At 45.1% G+C, this 17886-nt stretch overlaps 4 protein-coding genes across 4 annotated transcripts in view; all 4 read left to right on the top strand.

Annotated features, from left to right (window-relative positions):
• The window catches only part of col6a3 (collagen, type VI, alpha 3), a 120223-nt gene that overhangs the window by 29129 nt on the left and 73208 nt on the right, over positions 1 to 17886 (top strand). The window lies entirely within an intron of this gene.
• Positions 4024 to 7936, top strand: LOC148098100 (collagen alpha-3(VI) chain-like). Its single transcript, XM_087852961.1, has 5 exons — positions 4024 to 4546; positions 4800 to 5393; positions 5611 to 6210; positions 6467 to 7066; positions 7320 to 7936. Exons 1-5 carry the CDS (start codon positions 4024 to 4026, stop codon positions 7934 to 7936), a joined length of 2934 nt encoding a protein of 977 aa, XP_087709087.1.
• LOC148098099 (collagen alpha-3(VI) chain-like) lies at positions 10728 to 13036 on the top strand. Its single transcript, XM_087829990.1, has 3 exons — positions 10728 to 11250; positions 11505 to 12104; positions 12360 to 13036. Exons 1-3 carry the CDS (start codon positions 10728 to 10730, stop codon positions 13034 to 13036), a joined length of 1800 nt encoding a protein of 599 aa, XP_087686116.1.
• LOC148098098 (collagen alpha-3(VI) chain-like) lies at positions 13284 to 16346 on the top strand. The gene is made up of 4 exons (XM_087852963.1): positions 13284 to 13806; positions 14024 to 14623; positions 14877 to 15476; positions 15730 to 16346. Exons 1-4 carry the CDS (start codon positions 13284 to 13286, stop codon positions 16344 to 16346), a joined length of 2340 nt encoding a protein of 779 aa, XP_087709089.1.

Here is a 17886-nt window from a genome sequence, read left to right as displayed (position 1 = left end):
CAAAGGCGGACGACCCCTCAACACTGGAGCAGCTCTCCGGTACTTGAGGGATAACGTCTTCACGGCCTCTGCCGGAAGCAGGCGGCCATCAGGAGTTCCGCAGGTCCTAATATTGATCACTGGTGGAAGATCATTTGACAGTATTGATGAACCAGCCTCTGCTCTCAAACAGCTGGGTGTCTTGACCATTGCAATTGGAACCCGAGGCTCTGACCCCAGAGAACTTCAGACCATAACTGGCGAGCCCAGTTATGCTCTATCTGTGTCTGAACTTACTGACCTACCCAAAGTGCAACAGCAACTTGAGTCCTCTGTGGAAGCTGCAGTTTTTGAAGTCACCCCAGAATTACCAACCGTAATTGGTACGTTGTCAGACACATCCTATTGCTGGCTCCAAAAGTTACTAATTTCAGCTACAGTGAGGAAAGCAAATAAATGAATGTGATGTGTGTATAGGTTTTTTGTGCATTTCAAACCAGTTGGTAGCATGCTGTGGTCTTTCTAAAATAGAAGTAGGCCAGGCTAGTGTTGTTAAAATATTAGTGTGCCAGTGAAAGATAATCTCACAAGCTTTGTGAAAGGTTTTCATTTTTTTTTCCTACTGTCTTTTCTCAGCTTCACGTGACAGAAAAGATATTGTATTCCTTCTGGATGGTTCTGATGGCACAAGGAATGGCTTTCCTGCCATGCGTGATTTTGTAGAGAGAGTGGTGGAGAAAATCAATGTGGGAGAAAACAAAGACCATGTCTCTGTGGTCCAGTACAGCAGAGAACCAGAGGTCCATTTCTCTCTGAACACATATACCACAAGGGAGGATGTGGTGGACTCGGTCAGAGGGCTTAGACACAGAGGAGGAAGACCCCTAAACACTGGGGCAGCTCTCCAATACGTCAGAGACAACGTCTTTACAAACTCCTCTGGAAGTAGACGCCTGCAGGGTGTCCCACAGATATTGATCTTACTAACTGGGGGAAGGTCTTTTGACAATGTAGATAGCCCAGCCTCAGCTCTCAAACAGCAGGGCATTTATGTGATTGGCATTGGAACTAGGACCTCAGATGCTAGAGAGCTGCAGAAAATATCATATGAGCCCAGTTATGCTCTGTCAGTGTCAGAGATCACTGACCTTCCCAGTGTCCAAGAACAGCTCTCTTCTGTAATGAGCAAAGTGATAGTGAGGGCCACGCCCATGACACCAACAGTGACCGGTAAGAACGTGACTCCTTTGTAATCTCCAGTATCATGGTAGGAAACAGTGTGAAAAGAAACCAAATGTCATTTGCTGTGTTCAGTTAGCCAGTGCATTGTTTTTTTTACAAAATAGTTGTGCTTGCAAAGAAAGAGTTCAATTTCAAGATGTTCCTTTTTAGCTGCAAAATATTTGATTGAGCAAGTTAAACATATGGTAAATCTCATGTTTCTTAGTGGTCAGACAGCCAGCAGGAAGGGATGTGGTGTTTTTGCTGGATGGATCTGATGCTACTAGAAGTGGATTCCCAGCTATGAGAGACTTTGTCCAAAAACAAGTAGACACACTCAGTGTGGATGATGGCAAAGACCGTGTGTCGGTTGTTCAGTACAGCAGCGATCCAGCCGTCCAGTTCTATCTGAACACTTACACCACAAAAAGAGAGGTCCTTGACAGTGTCAGAGGTTTGAGGCACAAAGGCGGACGACCCCTCAACACTGGAGCAGCTCTCCGGTACTTGAGGGATAACGTCTTCACGGCCTCTGCCGGAAGCAGGCGGCCATCAGGAGTTCCGCAGGTCCTAATATTGATCACTGGTGGAAGATCATTTGACAGTATTGATGAACCAGCCTCTGCTCTCAAACAGCTGGGTGTCTTGACCATTGCAATTGGAACCCGAGGCTCTGACCCCAGAGAACTTCAGACCATAACTGGCGAGCCCAGTCATGCTGTATCTGTGCCTGAGTTCACTGACCTTCCCAATGTTCAAGAAAAGCTCTCTTCTGTAATGAGCACAGTGCCAATGAGGGTCACACCTTTGACCCCAACAGTGACTGGTAAGAACATGACCCATCATCAAAGTCCAGTATCATTGTAGGAAACAGTGTGAAAAGAAATCATTTGGTTTTGCTTTGTTTAATCAGCCAGTGGATTGTTTATTCTTTTTTGTTGTTGTGTTTTCGTTGTTTTTTTTTTTTTTTTTATAAAATAGTTGTGGTTGTAAAGAAAGAGTTCAATTTTACCATGGTGCTTTTTAGCTGCAAAATATTTGATTGAGCAAGTTAAACATATGGTAAATCTCATGTCTCTTAGTGGTCAGACAGCCAGCAGGAAGGGATGTGGTGTTTTTGCTGGATGGATCTGATGCTACTAGAAGTGGATTCCCAGCTATGAGAGACTTTGTCCAAAAACAAGTAGACACACTCAGTGTGGATGATGGCAAAGACCGTGTGTCGGTTGTTCAGTACAGCAGCGATCCAGCCGTCCAGTTCTATCTGAACACTTACACCACAAAAAGAGAGGTCCTTGACAGTGTCAGAGGTTTGAGGCACAAAGGCGGACGACCCCTCAACACTGGAGCAGCTCTCCGGTACTTGAGGGATAACGTCTTCACGGCCTCTGCCGGAAGCAGGCGGCCATCAGGAGTTCCGCAGGTCCTAATATTGATCACTGGTGGAAGATCATTTGACAGTATTGATGAACCAGCCTCTGCTCTCAAACAGCTGGGTGTCTTGACCATTGCAATTGGAACCCGAGGCTCTGACCCCAGAGAACTTCAGACCATAACTGGCGAGCCCAGTTATGCTCTATCTGTGTCTGAACTTACTGACCTACCCAAAGTGCAACAGCAACTGGAGTCCTCTGTGGAAGCTGCAGTTTTTGAAGTCACCCCAGAATTACCAACCGTAATTGGTACGTTGTCAGACACATCCTATTGCTGGCTCCAAAAGTTACTAATTTCAGCTACAGTGAAGAAAGCAAATAAATGAATGTGATGTGTGTATAGGTTTTTTGTGCATTTCAAACCAGTTGGTAGCATGCTGTGGTCTTTCTAAAATAGAAGTAGGCCAGGCTAGTGTTGTTAAAATATTAGTGTGCCAGTGAAAGATAATCTCACAAGCTTTGTGAAAGGTTTTCATTTTTTTGTCCTACTGTCTTTTCTCAGCTTCACGTGACAGAAAAGATATTGTATTCCTTCTGGATGGTTCTGATGGCACAAGGAATGGCTTTCCTGCCATGCGTGATTTTGTAGAGAGAGTGGTGGAGAAAATCAATGTGGGAGAAAACAAAGACCATGTCTCTGTGGTCCAGTACAGCAGAGAACCAGAGGTCCATTTCTATTTGAACACATATACCACAAGGGAGGATGTGGTGGACTCGGTCAGAGGGCTTAGCCACAGAGGAGGAAGACCCCTAAACACTGGGGCAGCTCTCCAATACGTCAGAGACAACGTCTTTACAAACTCCTCTGGAAGTAGACGCCTGCAGGGTGTCCCACAGATATTGATCTTACTAACTGGGGGAAGGTCTTTTGACAATGTAGATAGCCCAGCCTCAGCTCTCAAACAGCAGGGCATTTATGTGATTGGCATTGGAACTAGGACCTCAGATGCTAGAGAGCTGCAGAAAATATCATATGAGCCCAGTTATGCTCTGTCAGTGTCCGAGTTCACTGACCTTCCCAGTGTCCAAGAACAGCTCTCTTCTGTAATGAGCAAAGTGATAGTGAGGGCCACGCCCATGACACCAACAGTGACCGGTAAGAACGTGACTCCTTTGTAATCTCCAGTATCATGGTAGGAAACAGTGTGAAAAGAAACCAAATGTCATTTGCTGTGTTCAGTTAGCCAGTGCATTGTTTTTTTTACAAAATAGTTGTGCTTGCGAAGAAAGAGTTCAATTTCAAGATGTTCCTTTTTAGCTGCAAAATATTTGATTGAGCAAGTTAAACATATGGTAAATCTCATGTCTCTTAGTGGTCAGACAGCCAGCAGGAAGGGATGTGGTGTTTTTGCTGGATGGATCTGATGCTACTAGAAGTGGATTCCCAGCTATGAGAGACTTTGTCCAAAAACAAGTAGACACACTCAGTGTGGATGATGGCAAAGACCGTGTGTCGGTTGTTCAGTACAGCAGCGATCCAGCCGTCCAGTTCTATCTGAACACTTACACCACAAAAAGAGAGGTCCTTGACAGTGTCAGAGGTTTGAGGCACAAAGGCGGACGACCCCTCAACACTGGAGCAGCTCTCCGGTACTTGAGGGATAACGTCTTCACGGCCTCTGCCGGAAGCAGGCGGCCATCAGGAGTTCCGCAGGTCCTAATATTGATCACTGGTGGAAGATCATTTGACAGTATTGATGAACCAGCCTCTGCTCTCAAACAGCTGGGTGTCTTGACCATTGCAATTGGAACCCGAGGCTCTGACCCCAGAGAACTTCAGACCATAACTGGCGAGCCCAGTTATGCTCTATCTGTGTCTGAACTTACTGACCTACCCAAAGTGCAACAGCAACTTGAGTCCTCTGTGGAAGCTGCAGTTTTTGAAGTCACCCCAGAATTACCAACCGTAATTGGTACGTTGTCAGACACATCCTATTGCTGGCTCCAAAAGTTACTAATTTCAGCTACAGTGAGGAAAGCAAATAAATGAATGTGATGTGTGTATAGGTTTTTTGTGCATTTCAAACCAGTTGGTAGCATGCTGTGGTCTTTCTAAAATAGAAGTAGGCCAGGCTAGTGTTGTTAAAATATTAGTGTGCCAGTGAAAGATAATCTCACAAGCTTTGTGAAAGGTTTTCATTTTTTTTTCCTACTGTCTTTTCTCAGCTTCACGTGACAGAAAAGATATTGTATTCCTTCTGGATGGTTCTGATGGCACAAGGAATGGCTTTCCTGCCATGCGTGATTTTGTAGAGAGAGTGGTGGAGAAAATCAATGTGGGAGAAAACAAAGACCATGTCTCTGTGGTCCAGTACAGCAGAGAACCAGAGGTCCATTTCTCTCTGAACACATATACCACAAGGGAGGATGTGGTGGACTCGGTCAGAGGGCTTAGACACAGAGGAGGAAGACCCCTAAACACTGGGGCAGCTCTCCAATACGTCAGAGACAACGTCTTTACAAACTCCTCTGGAAGTAGACGCCTGCAGGGTGTCCCACAGATATTGATCTTACTAACTGGGGGAAGGTCTTTTGACAATGTAGATAGCCCAGCCTCAGCTCTCAAACAGCAGGGCATTTATGTGATTGGCATTGGAACTAGGACCTCAGATGCTAGAGAGCTGCAGAAAATATCATATGAGCCCAGTTATGCTCTGTCAGTGTCAGAGATCACTGACCTTCCCAGTGTCCAAGAACAGCTCTCTTCTGTAATGAGCAAAGTGATAGTGAGGGCCACGCCCATGACACCAACAGTGACCGGTAAGAACGTGACTCCTTTGTAATCTCCAGTATCATGGTAGGAAACAGTGTGAAAAGAAACCAAATGTCATTTGCTGTGTTCAGTTAGCCAGTGCATTGTTTTTTTTACAAAATAGTTGTGCTTGCAAAGAAAGAGTTCAATTTCAAGATGTTCCTTTTTAGCTGCAAAATATTTGATTGAGCAAGTTAAACATATGGTAAATCTCATGTTTCTTAGTGGTCAGACAGCCAGCAGGAAGGGATGTGGTGTTTTTGCTGGATGGATCTGATGCTACTAGAAGTGGATTCCCAGCTATGAGAGACTTTGTCCAAAAACAAGTAGACACACTCAGTGTGGATGATGGCAAAGACCGTGTGTCGGTTGTTCAGTACAGCAGCGATCCAGCCGTCCAGTTCTATCTGAACACTTACACCACAAAAAGAGAGGTCCTTGACAGTGTCAGAGGTTTGAGGCACAAAGGCGGACGACCCCTCAACACTGGAGCAGCTCTCCGGTACTTGAGGGATAACGTCTTCACGGCCTCTGCCGGAAGCAGGCGGCCATCAGGAGTTCCGCAGGTCCTAATATTGATCACTGGTGGAAGATCATTTGACAGTATTGATGAACCAGCCTCTGCTCTCAAACAGCTGGGTGTCTTGACCATTGCAATTGGAACCCGAGGCTCTGACCCCAGAGAACTTCAGACCATAACTGGCGAGCCCAGTCATGCTGTATCTGTGCCTGAGTTCACTGACCTTCCCAATGTTCAAGAAAAGCTCTCTTCTGTAATGAGCACAGTGCCAATGAGGGTCACACCTTTGACCCCAACAGTGACTGGTAAGAACATGACCCATCATCAAAGTCCAGTATCATTGTAGGAAACAGTGTGAAAAGAAATCATTTGGTTTTGCTTTGTTTAATCAGCCAGTGGATTGTTTATTCTTTTTTGTTGTTGTGTTTTCGTTGTTTTTTTTTTTTTTTTTATAAAATAGTTGTGGTTGTAAAGAAAGAGTTCAATTTTACCATGGTGCTTTTTAGCTGCAAAATATTTGATTGAGCAAGTTAAACATATGGTAAATCTCATGTCTCTTAGTGGTCAGACAGCCAGCAGGAAGAGATGTGGTGTTTTTGCTGGATGGATCTGATGCTACTAGAAGTGGATTCCCAGCTATGAGAGACTTTGTCCAAAAACAAGTAGACACACTCAGTGTGGATGATGGCAAAGACCGTGTGTCGGTTGTTCAGTACAGCAGCGATCCAGCCGTCCAGTTCTATCTGAACACTTACACCACAAAAAGAGAGGTCCTTGACAGTGTCAGAGGTTTGAGGCACAAAGGCGGACGACCCCTCAACACTGGAGCAGCTCTCCGGTACTTGAGGGATAACGTCTTCACGGCCTCTGCCGGAAGCAGGCGGCCATCAGGAGTTCCGCAGGTCCTAATATTGATCACTGGTGGAAGATCATTTGACAGTATTGATGAACCAGCCTCTGCTCTCAAACAGCTGGGTGTCTTGACCATTGCAATTGGAACCCGAGGCTCTGACCCCAGAGAACTTCAGACCATAACTGGCGAGCCCAGTTATGCTCTATCTGTGTCTGAACTTACTGACCTACCCAAAGTGCAACAGCAACTGGAGTCCTCTGTGGAAGCTGCAGTTTTTGAAGTCACCCCAGAATTACCAACCGTAATTGGTACGTTGTCAGACACATCCTATTGCTGGCTCCAAAAGTTACTAATTTCAGCTACAGTGAAGAAAGCAAATAAATGAATGTGATGTGTGTATAGGTTTTTTGTGCATTTCAAACCAGTTGGTAGCATGCTGTGGTCTTTCTAAAATAGAAGTAGGCCAGGCTAGTGTTGTTAAAATATTAGTGTGCCAGTGAAAGATAATCTCACAAGCTTTGTGAAAGGTTTTCATTTTTTTGTCCTACTGTCTTTTCTCAGCTTCACGTGACAGAAAAGATATTGTATTCCTTCTGGATGGTTCTGATGGCACAAGGAATGGCTTTCCTGCCATGCGTGATTTTGTAGAGAGAGTGGTGGAGAAAATCAATGTGGGAGAAAACAAAGACCATGTCTCTGTGGTCCAGTACAGCAGAGAACCAGAGGTCCATTTCTATTTGAACACATATACCACAAGGGAGGATGTGGTGGACTCGGTCAGAGGGCTTAGCCACAGAGGAGGAAGACCCCTAAACACTGGGGCAGCTCTCCAATACGTCAGAGACAACGTCTTTACAAACTCCTCTGGAAGTAGACGCCTGCAGGGTGTCCCACAGATATTGATCTTACTAACTGGGGGAAGGTCTTTTGACAATGTAGATAGCCCAGCCTCAGCTCTCAAACAGCAGGGCATTTATGTGATTGGCATTGGAACTAGGACCTCAGATGCTAGAGAGCTGCAGAAAATATCATATGAGCCCAGTTATGCTCTGTCAGTGTCCGAGTTCACTGACCTTCCCAGTGTCCAAGAACAGCTCTCTTCTGTAATGAGCAAAGTGATAGTGAGGGCCACGCCCATGACACCAACAGTGACCGGTAAGAACGTGACTCCTTTGTAATCTCCAGTATCATGGTAGGAAACAGTGTGAAAAGAAACCAAATGTCATTTGCTGTGTTCAGTTAGCCAGTGCATTGTTTTTTTTACAAAATAGTTGTGCTTGCGAAGAAAGAGTTCAATTTCAAGATGTTCCTTTTTAGCTGCAAAATATTTGATTGAGCAAGTTAAACATATGGTAAATCTCATGTCTCTTAGTGGTCAGACAGCCAGCAGGAAGGGATGTGGTGTTTTTGCTGGATGGATCTGATGCTACTAGAAGTGGATTCCCAGCTATGAGAGACTTTGTCCAAAAACAAGTAGACACACTCAGTGTGGATGATGGCAAAGACCGTGTGTCGGTTGTTCAGTACAGCAGCGATCCAGCCGTCCAGTTCTATCTGAACACTTACACCACAAAAAGAGAGGTCCTTGACAGTGTCAGAGGTTTGAGGCACAAAGGCGGACGACCCCTCAACACTGGAGCAGCTCTCCGGTACTTGAGGGATAACGTCTTCACGGCCTCTGCCGGAAGCAGGCGGCCATCAGGAGTTCCGCAGGTCCTAATATTGATCACTGGTGGAAGATCATTTGACAGTATTGATGAACCAGCCTCTGCTCTCAAACAGCTGGGTGTCTTGACCATTGCAATTGGAACCCGAGGCTCTGACCCCAGAGAACTTCAGACCATAACTGGCGAGCCCAGTCATGCTGTATCTGTGCCTGAGTTCACTGACCTTCCCAATGTTCAAGAAAAGCTCTCTTCTGTAATGAGCACAGTGCCAATGAGGGTCACACCTTTGACCCCAACAGTGACTGGTAAGAACATGACCCATCATCAAAGTCCAGTATCATTGTAGGAAACAGTGTGAAAAGAAATCATTTGGTTTTGCTTTGTTTAATCAGCCAGTGGATTGTTTATTCTTTTTTGTTGTTGTGTTTTCGTTGTTTTTTTTTTTTTTTTTATAAAATAGTTGTGGTTGTAAAGAAAGAGTTCAATTTTACCATGGTGCTTTTTAGCTGCAAAATATTTGATTGAGCAAGTTAAACATATGGTAAATCTCATGTCTCTTAGTGGTCAGACAGCCAGCAGGAAGGGATGTGGTGTTTTTGCTGGATGGATCTGATGCTACTAGAAGTGGATTCCCAGCTATGAGAGACATTGTCCAAAAACAAGTAGACACACTCAGTGTGGATGATGGCAAAGACCGTGTGTCGGTTGTTCAGTACAGCAGCGATCCAGCCGTCCAGTTCTATCTGAACACTTACACCACAAAAAGAGAGGTCCTTGACAGTGTCAGAGGTTTGAGGCACAAAGGCGGACGACCCCTCAACACTGGAGCAGCTCTCCGGTACTTGAGGGATAACGTCTTCACGGCCTCTGCCGGAAGCAGGCGGCCATCAGGAGTTCCGCAGGTCCTAATATTGATCACTGGTGGAAGATCATTTGACAGTATTGATGAACCAGCCTCTGCTCTCAAACAGCTGGGTGTCTTGACCATTGCAATTGGAACCCGAGGCTCTGACCCCAGAGAACTTCAGACCATAACTGGCGAGCCCAGTTATGCTCTATCTGTGTCTGAACTTACTGACCTACCCAAAGTGCAACAGCAACTGGAGTCCTCTGTGGAAGCTGCAGTTTTTGAAGTCACCCCAGAATTACCAACCGTAATTGGTACGTTGTCAGACACATCCTATTGCTGGCTCCAAAAGTTACTAATTTCAGCTACAGTGAAGAAAGCAAATAAATGAATGTGATGTGTGTATAGGTTTTTTGTGCATTTCAAACCAGTTGGTAGCATGCTGTGGTCTTTCTAAAATAGAAGTAGGCCAGGCTAGTGTTGTTAAAATATTAGTGTGCCAGTGAAAGATAATCTCACAAGCTTTGTGAAAGGTTTTCATTTTTTTGTCCTACTGTCTTTTCTCAGCTTCACGTGACAGAAAAGATATTGTATTCCTTCTGGATGGTTCTGATGGCACAAGGAATGGCTTTCCTGCCATGCGTGATTTTGTAGAGAGAGTGGTGGAGAAAATCAATGTGGGAGAAAACAAAGACCATGTCTCTGTGGTCCAGTACAGCAGAGAACCAGAGGTCCATTTCTATTTGAACACATATACCACAAGGGAGGATGTGGTGGACTCGGTCAGAGGGCTTAGCCACAGAGGAGGAAGACCCCTAAACACTGGGGCAGCTCTCCAATACGTCAGAGACAACGTCTTTACAAACTCCTCTGGAAGTAGACGCCTGCAGGGTGTCCCACAGATATTGATCTTACTAACTGGGGGAAGGTCTTTTGACAATGTAGATAGCCCAGCCTCAGCTCTCAAACAGCAGGGCATTTATGTGATTGGCATTGGAACTAGGACCTCAGATGCTAGAGAGCTGCAGAAAATATCATATGAGCCCAGTTATGCTCTGTCAGTGTCCGAGTTCACTGACCTTCCCAGTGTCCAAGAACAGCTCTCTTCTGTAATGAGCAAAGTGATAGTGAGGGCCACGCCCATGACACCAACAGTGACCGGTAAGAACGTGACTCCTTTGTAATCTCCAGTATCATGGTAGGAAACAGTGTGAAAAGAAACCAAATGTCATTTGCTGTGTTCAGTTAGCCAGTGCATTGTTTTTTTTACAAAATAGTTGTGCTTGCGAAGAAAGAGTTCAATTTCAAGATGTTCCTTTTTAGCTGCAAAATATTTGATTGAGCAAGTTAAACATATGGTAAATCTCATGTCTCTTAGTGGTCAGACAGCCAGCAGGAAGGGATGTGGTGTTTTTGCTGGATGGATCTGATGCTACTAGAAGTGGATTCCCAGCTATGAGAGACTTTGTCCAAAAACAAGTAGACACACTGAGTGTGGATGATGGCAAAGACCGTGTGTCGGTTGTTCAGTACAGCAGCGATCCAGCCGTCCAGTTCTATCTGAACACTTACACCACAAAAAGAGAGGTCCTTGACAGTGTCAGAGGTTTGAGGCACAAAGGCGGACGACCCCTCAACACTGGAGCAGCTCTCCGGTACTTGAGGGATAACGTCTTCACGGCCTCTGCCGGAAGCAGGCGGCCATCAGGAGTTCCGCAGGTCCTAATATTGATCACTGGTGGAAGATCATTTGACAGTATTGATGAACCAGCCTCTGCTCTCAAACAGCTGGGTGTCTTGACCATTGCAATTGGAACCCGAGGCTCTGACCCCAGAGAACTTCAGACCATAACTGGTGAGACCAGTTATGCTCTATCTGTGTCTGAGTTCACTGACCTTCCCAATGTTCAAGAAAAGCTCTCTTCTGTAATGAGCACAGTGCCAATGAGGGTCACACCTTTGACCCCAACAGTGACTGGTAAGAACATGACCCATCATCAAAGTCCAGTATCATTGTAGGAAACAGTGTGAAAAGAAATCATTTGGTTTTGCTTTGTTTAATCAGCCAGTGGATTGTTTTTTCTTTTTTGTTGTTGTGTTTTCGTTGTTTTTTTTTTTTTTTATAAAATAGTTGTGGTTGTAAAGAAAGAGTTCAATTTTTCCATGGTGCTTTTTAGCTGCAAAATATTTGATTGAGCAAGTTAAACATATGGTAAATCTCATGTCTCTTAGTGGTCAGACAGCCAGCAGGAAGGGATGTGGTGTTTTTGCTGGATGGATCTGATGCTACTAGAAGTGGATTCCCAGCTATGAGAGACTTTGTCCAAAAACAAGTAGACACACTCAGTGTGGATGATGGCAAAGAACGTGTGTCGGTTGTTCAGTACAGCAGCGATCCAGCCGTCCAGTTCTATCTGAACACTTACACCACAAAAAGAGAGGTCCTTGACAGTGTCAGAGGTTTGAGGCACAAAGGCGGACGACCCCTCAACACTGGAGCAGCTCTCCGGTACTTGAGGGATAACGTCTTCACGGCCTCTGCCGGAAGCAGGCGGCCATCAGGAGTTCCGCAGGTCCTAATATTGATCACTGGTGGAAGATCATTTGACAGTATTGATGAACCAGCCTCTGCTCTCAAACAGCTGGGTGTCTTGACCATTGCAATTGGAACCCGAGGCTCTGACCCCAGAGAACTTCAGACCATAACTGGCGAGCCGAGTCATGCTGTATCTGTGTCTGAGTTCACTGACCTTCCCAATGTTCAAGAAAAGCTCTCTTCTGTAATGAGCACAGTGCCAATGAGGGTCACACCTTTGACCCCAACAGTGACTGGTAAGAACATGACCCATCATCAAAGTCCAGTATCATTGTAGGAAACAGTGTGAAAAGAAATCATTTGGTTTTGCTTTGTTTAATCAGCCAGTGGATTGTTTATTCTTTTTTGTTGTTGTGTTTTCGTTGTTTTTTTTTTTTTTTTATAAAATAGTTGTGGTTGTAAAGAAAGAGTTCAATTTTACCATGGTGCTTTTTAGCTGCAAAATATTTGATTGAGCAAGTTAAACATATGGTAAATCTCATGTCTCTTAGTGGTCAGACAGCCAGCAGGAAGGGATGTGGTGTTTTTGCTGGATGGATCTGATGCTACTAGAAGTGGATTCCCAGCTATGAGAGACTTTGTCCAAAAACAAGTAGACACACTCAGTGTGGATGATGGCAAAGACCGTGTGTCGGTTGTTCAGTACAGCAGCGATCCAGCCGTCCAGTTCTATCTGAACACTTACACCACAAAAAGAGAGGTCCTTGACAGTGTCAGAGGTTTGAGGCACAAAGGCGGACGACCCCTCAACACTGGAGCAGCTCTCCGGTACTTGAGGGATAACGTCTTCACGGCCTCTGCCGGAAGCAGGCGGCCATCAGGAGTTCCGCAGGTCCTAATATTGATCACTGGTGGAAGATCATTTGACAGTATTGATGAACCAGCCTCTGCTCTCAAACAGCTGGGTGTCTTGACCATTGCAATTGGAACCCGAGGCTCTGACCCCAGAGAACTTCAGACCATAACTGGCGAGCCCAGTTATGCTCTATCTGTGTCTGAACTTACTGACCTACCCAAAGTGCAACAGCAACTGGAGTCCTCTGTGGAAGCTGCAGTTTTTGAAGTCACCCCAGAATTACCAACCGTAATTGGTACGTTGTCAGACACATCCTATTGCTGGCTCCAAAAGTTACTAATTTCAGCTACAGTGAGGAAAGCAAATAAATGAATGTGATGTGTGTATAGGTTTTTTGTGCATTTCAAACCAGTTGGTAGCATGCTGTGGTCTTTCTAAAATAGAAGTAGGCCAGGCTAGTGTTGTTAAAATATTAGTGTGCCAGTGAAAGATAATCTCACAAGCTTTGTGAAAGGTTTTCATTTTTTTGTCCTACTGTCTTTTCTCAGCTTCACGTGACAGAAAAGATATTGTATTCCTTCTGGATGGTTCTGATGGCACAAGGAATGGCTTTCCTGCCATGCGTGATTTTGTAGAGAGAGTGGTGGAGAAAATCAATGTGGGAGAAAACAAAGACCATGTCTCTGTGGTCCAGTACAGCAGAGAACCAGAGGTCCATTTCTATCTGAACACATATACCACAAGGGAGGATCTGGTGGACTCGGTCAGAGGGCTTAGCCATAGAGGAGGAAGACCCCTAAACACTGGGGCAGCTCTCCAATACGTCAGAGACAACGTCTTTACAAACTCCTCTGGAAGTAGACGCCTGCAGGGTGTCCCACAGATATTGATCTTACTAACTGGGGGAAGGTCTTTTGACAATGTAGATAGCCCAGCCTCAGCTCTCAAACAGCAGGGCATTTATGTGATTGGCATTGGAACTAGGACCTCAGATGCTAGAGAGCTGCAGAAAATATCATATGAGCCCAGTTATGCTCTGTCAGTGTCCGAGTTCACTGACCTTCCCAGTGTCCAAGAACAGCTCTCTTCTGTAATGAGCAAAGTGATAGTGAGGGCCACGCCCATGACACCAACAGTGACCGGTAAGAACGTGACTCCTTTGTAATCTCCAGTATCATGGTAGGAAACAGTGTGAAAAGAAACCAAATGTCATTTGCTGTGTTCAGTTAGCCAGTGCATTGTTTTTTTTACAAAATAGTTGTGCTTGCGAAGAAAGAGTAAAATTTCAAGATGTTCCTTTTTAGCTGCAAAATATTTGATTGAGCAAGTTAAACATATGGTAAATCTCATGTCTCTTAGTGGTCAGACAGCCAGCAGGAAGGGATGTGGTGTTTTTGCTGGATGGATCTGATGCTACTAGAAGTGGATTCCCAGCTATGAGAGACTTTGTCCAAAAACAAGTAGACACACTGAGTGTGGATGATGGCAAAGACCGTGTGTCGGTTGTTCAGTACAGCAGCGATCCAGCCGTCCAGTTCTATCTGAACACTTACACCACAAAAAGAGAGGTCCTTGACAGTGTCAGAGGTTTGAGGCACAAAGGCGGACGACCCCTCAACACTGGAGCAGCTCTCCGGTACTTGAGGGATAACGTCTTCACGGCCTCTGCCGGAAGCAGGCGGCCATCAGGAGTTCCGCAGGTCCTAATATTGATCACTGGTGGAAGATCATTTGACAGTATTGATGAACCAGCCTCTGCTCTCAAACAGCTGGGTGTCTTGACCATTGCAATTGGAACCCGAGGCTCTGACCCCAGAGAACTTCAGACCATAACTGGTGAGACCAGTTATGCTCTATCTGTGTCTGAGTTCACTGACCTTCCCAATGTTCAAGAAAAGCTCTCTTCTGTAATGAGCACAGTGCCAATGAGGGTCACACCTTTGACCCCAACAGTGACTGGTAAGAACATGACCCATCATCAAAGTCCAGTATCATTGTAGGAAACAGTGTGAAAAGAAATCATTTGGTTTTGCTTTGTTTAATCAGCCAGTGGATTGTTTTTTCTTTTTTGTTGTTGTGTTTTCGTTGTTTTTTTTTTTTTTATAAAATAGTTGTGGTTGTAAAGAAAGAGTTCAATTTTACCATGGTGCTTTTTAGCTGCAAAATATTTGATTGAGCAAGTTAAACATATGGTAAATCTCATGTCTCTTAGTGGTCAGACAGCCAGCAGGAAGGGATGTGGTGTTTTTGCTGGATGGATCTGATGCTACTAGAAGTGGATTCCCAGCTATGAGAGACTTTGTCCAAAAACAAGTAGACACACTCAGTGTGGATGATGGCAAAGACCGTGTGTCGGTTGTTCAGTACAGCAGCGATCCAGCCGTCCAGTTCTATCTGAACACTTACACCACAAAAAGAGAGGTCCTTGACAGTGTCAGAGGTTTGAGGCACAAAGGCGGACGACCCCTCAACACTGGAGCAGCTCTCCGGTACTTGAGGGATAACGTCTTCACGGCCTCTGCCGGAAGCAGGCGGCCATCAGGAGTTCCGCAGGTCCTAATATTGATCACTGGTGGAAGATCATTTGACAGTATTGATGAACCAGCCTCTGCTCTCAAACAGCTGGGTGTCTTGACCATTGCAATTGGAACCCGAGGTTCTGACCCCAGAGAACTTCAGACCATAACTGGCGAGCCCAGTTATGCTCTATCTGTGTCTGAACTTACTGACCTACCCAAAGTGCAACAGCAACTTGAGTCCTCTGTGGAAGCTGCAGTTTTTGAAGTCACCCCAGAATTACCAACCGTAATTGGTACGTTGTCAGACACATCCTATTGCTGGCTCCAAAAGTTACTAATTTCAGCTACAGTGAGGAAAGCAAATAAATGAATGTGATGTGTGTATAGTTTTTTTGTGCATTTCAAACCAGTTGGTAGCATGCTGTGGTCTTTCTAAAATAGAAGTAGGCCAGGCTAGTGTTGTTAAAATATTAGTGTGCCAGTGAAAGATAATCTCACAAGCTTTGTGAAAGGTTTTCATTTTTTTGTCCTACTGTCTTTTCTCAGCTTCACGTGACAGAAAAGATATTGTATTCCTTCTGGATGGTTCTGATGGCACAAGGAATGGCTTTCCTGCCATGCGTGATTTTGTAGAGAGAGTGGTGGAGAAAATCAATGTGGGAGAAAACAAAGACCATGTCTCTGTGGTCCAGTACAGCAGAGAACCAGAGGTCCATTTCTATCTGAACACATATACCACAAGGGAGGATGTGGTGGACTCGGTCAGAGGGCTTAGACACAGAGGAGGAAGACCCCTAAACACTGGGGCAGCTCTCCAATACGTCAGAGACAACGTCTTTACAAACTCCTCTGGAAGTAGACGCCTGCAGGGTGTCCCACAGATATTGATCTTACTAACTGGGGGAAGGTCTTTTGACAATGTAGATAGCCCAGCCTCGGCTCTCAAACAGCAGGGCATTTATGTGATTGGCATTGGAACTAGGACCTCAGATGCTAGAGAGCTGCAGAAAATATCATATGAGCCCAGTTATGCTCTGTCAGTGTCCGAGTTCACTGACCTTCCCAGTGTCCAAGAACAGCTCTCTTCTGTAATGAGCAAAGTGATAGTGAGGGCCACGCCCATGACACCAACAGTGACCGGTAAGAACGTGACTCCTTTGTAATCTCCAGTATCATGGTAGGAAACATTGTGAAAAGAAACCAAATGTCATTTGCTGTGTTCAGTTTGCCAGTGCATTGTTTTTTTTTACAAAATAGTTGTGCTTGCGAAGAAAGAGTTCAATTTCAAGATGTTCCTTTTTAGCTGCAAAATATTTGATTGAGCAAGTTAAACATATGGTAAATCTCATGTCTCTTAGTGCTCAGACAGCCAGCAGGAAGGGATGTGGTGTTTTTGCTGGATGGATCTGATGCTACTAGAAGTGGATTCCCAGCTATGAGAGACTTTGTCCAAAAACAAGTAGACACACTGAGTGTGGATGATGGCAAAGACCGTGTGTCGGTTGTTCAGTACAGCAGCGATCCAGCCGTCCAGTTCTATCTGAACACTTACACCACAAAAAGAGAGGTCCTTGACAGTGTCAGAGGTTTGAGGCACAAAGGCGGACGACCCCTCAACACTGGAGCAGCTCTCCGGTACTTGAGGGATAACGTCTTCACGGCCTCTGCCGGAAGCAGGAGGCCAACAGGAGTTCCGCAGGTCCTAATATTGATCACTGGTGGAAGATCATTTGACAGTATTGATGAACCAGCCTCTGCTCTCAAACAGCTGGGTGTCTTGACCATTGCAATTGGAACCCGAGGCTCTGACCCCAGAGAACTTCAGACCATAACTGGCGAGCCCAGTTATGCTCTATCTGTGTCTGAACTTACTGACCTACCCAAAGTGCAACAGCAACTTGAGTCCTCTGTGGAAGCTGCAGTTTTTGAAGTCACCCCAGAATTACCAACCGTAATTGGTACGTTGTCAGACACATCCTATTGCTGGCTCCAAAAGTTACTAATTTCAGCTACAGTGAGGAAAGCAAATAAATGAATGTGATGTGTGTATAGGTTTTTTGTGCATTTCAAACCAGTTGGTAGCATGCTTTGGTCTTTCTAAAATAGAAGTAGGCCAGGCTAGTGTTGTTAAAATATTAGTGTGCCAGTGAAAGATAATCTCACAAGCTTTGTGAAAGGTTTTCATTTTTTTGTCCTACTGTCTTTTCTCAGCTTCACGTGACAGAAAAGATATTGTATTCCTTCTGGATGGTTCTGATGGCACAAGGAATGGCTTTCCTGCCATGCGTGATTTTGTAGAGAGAGTGGTGGAGAAAATCAATGTGGGAGAAAACAAAGACCATGTCTCTGTGGTCCAGTACAGCAGAGAACCAGAGGTCAATTTCTATCTGAACACATATACCACAAGGGAGGATGTGGTGGACTCAGTCAGAGGGCTTAGACACAAAGGAGGAACACCCCTAAACACTGGGGCAGCTCTCCAATACGTCAGAGACAACGTCTTTACAAACTCCTCTGGAAGTAGACGCCTGCAGGGTGTCCCACAGATATTGATCTTACTAACTGGGGGAAGGTCTTTTGACAATGTAGATAGCCCAGCCTCAGCCCTCAAACAGCAGGGCATTTATGTGATTGGCATTGGAACTAGGACCTCAGATGCTAGAGAGCTGCAGAAAATATCATATGAGCCCAGTTATGCTCTGT

Source organism: Neolamprologus brichardi, chromosome 16 (assembly GCF_056152115.1).
Source record: "Neolamprologus brichardi isolate AB-2024 chromosome 16, ASM5615211v1, whole genome shotgun sequence".
NCBI classification, from domain to species: Eukaryota; Metazoa; Chordata; class Actinopteri; order Cichliformes; family Cichlidae; genus Neolamprologus; species Neolamprologus brichardi.
This window is presented reverse-complemented; position numbering and strand designations above follow the sequence as displayed.

Coding starts and splice junctions, on each gene's coding strand:
- LOC148098098 (XM_087852963.1), top strand. CDS start 13,284: ATGCGTGATTTTGTAGAGAGAGTGGTGGAGAAAATCAATGTGGGAGAA. Junction 14,624..14,876: donor TTTGACCCCAACAGTGACTG/GTAAGAACATGA, acceptor CATGTCTCTTAG/TGGTCAGACAGCCAGCAGGA. Junction 15,477..15,729: donor AGAATTACCAACCGTAATTG/GTACGTTGTCAG, acceptor GTCTTTTCTCAG/CTTCACGTGACAGAAAAGAT.
- LOC148098099 (XM_087829990.1), top strand. CDS start 10,728: ATGAGAGACTTTGTCCAAAAACAAGTAGACACACTGAGTGTGGATGAT. Junction 11,251..11,504: donor TTTGACCCCAACAGTGACTG/GTAAGAACATGA, acceptor CATGTCTCTTAG/TGGTCAGACAGCCAGCAGGA. Junction 12,105..12,359: donor TTTGACCCCAACAGTGACTG/GTAAGAACATGA, acceptor CATGTCTCTTAG/TGGTCAGACAGCCAGCAGGA.
- LOC148098100 (XM_087852961.1), top strand. CDS start 4,024: ATGAGAGACTTTGTCCAAAAACAAGTAGACACACTCAGTGTGGATGAT. Junction 4,547..4,799: donor AGAATTACCAACCGTAATTG/GTACGTTGTCAG, acceptor GTCTTTTCTCAG/CTTCACGTGACAGAAAAGAT. Junction 7,067..7,319: donor AGAATTACCAACCGTAATTG/GTACGTTGTCAG, acceptor GTCTTTTCTCAG/CTTCACGTGACAGAAAAGAT.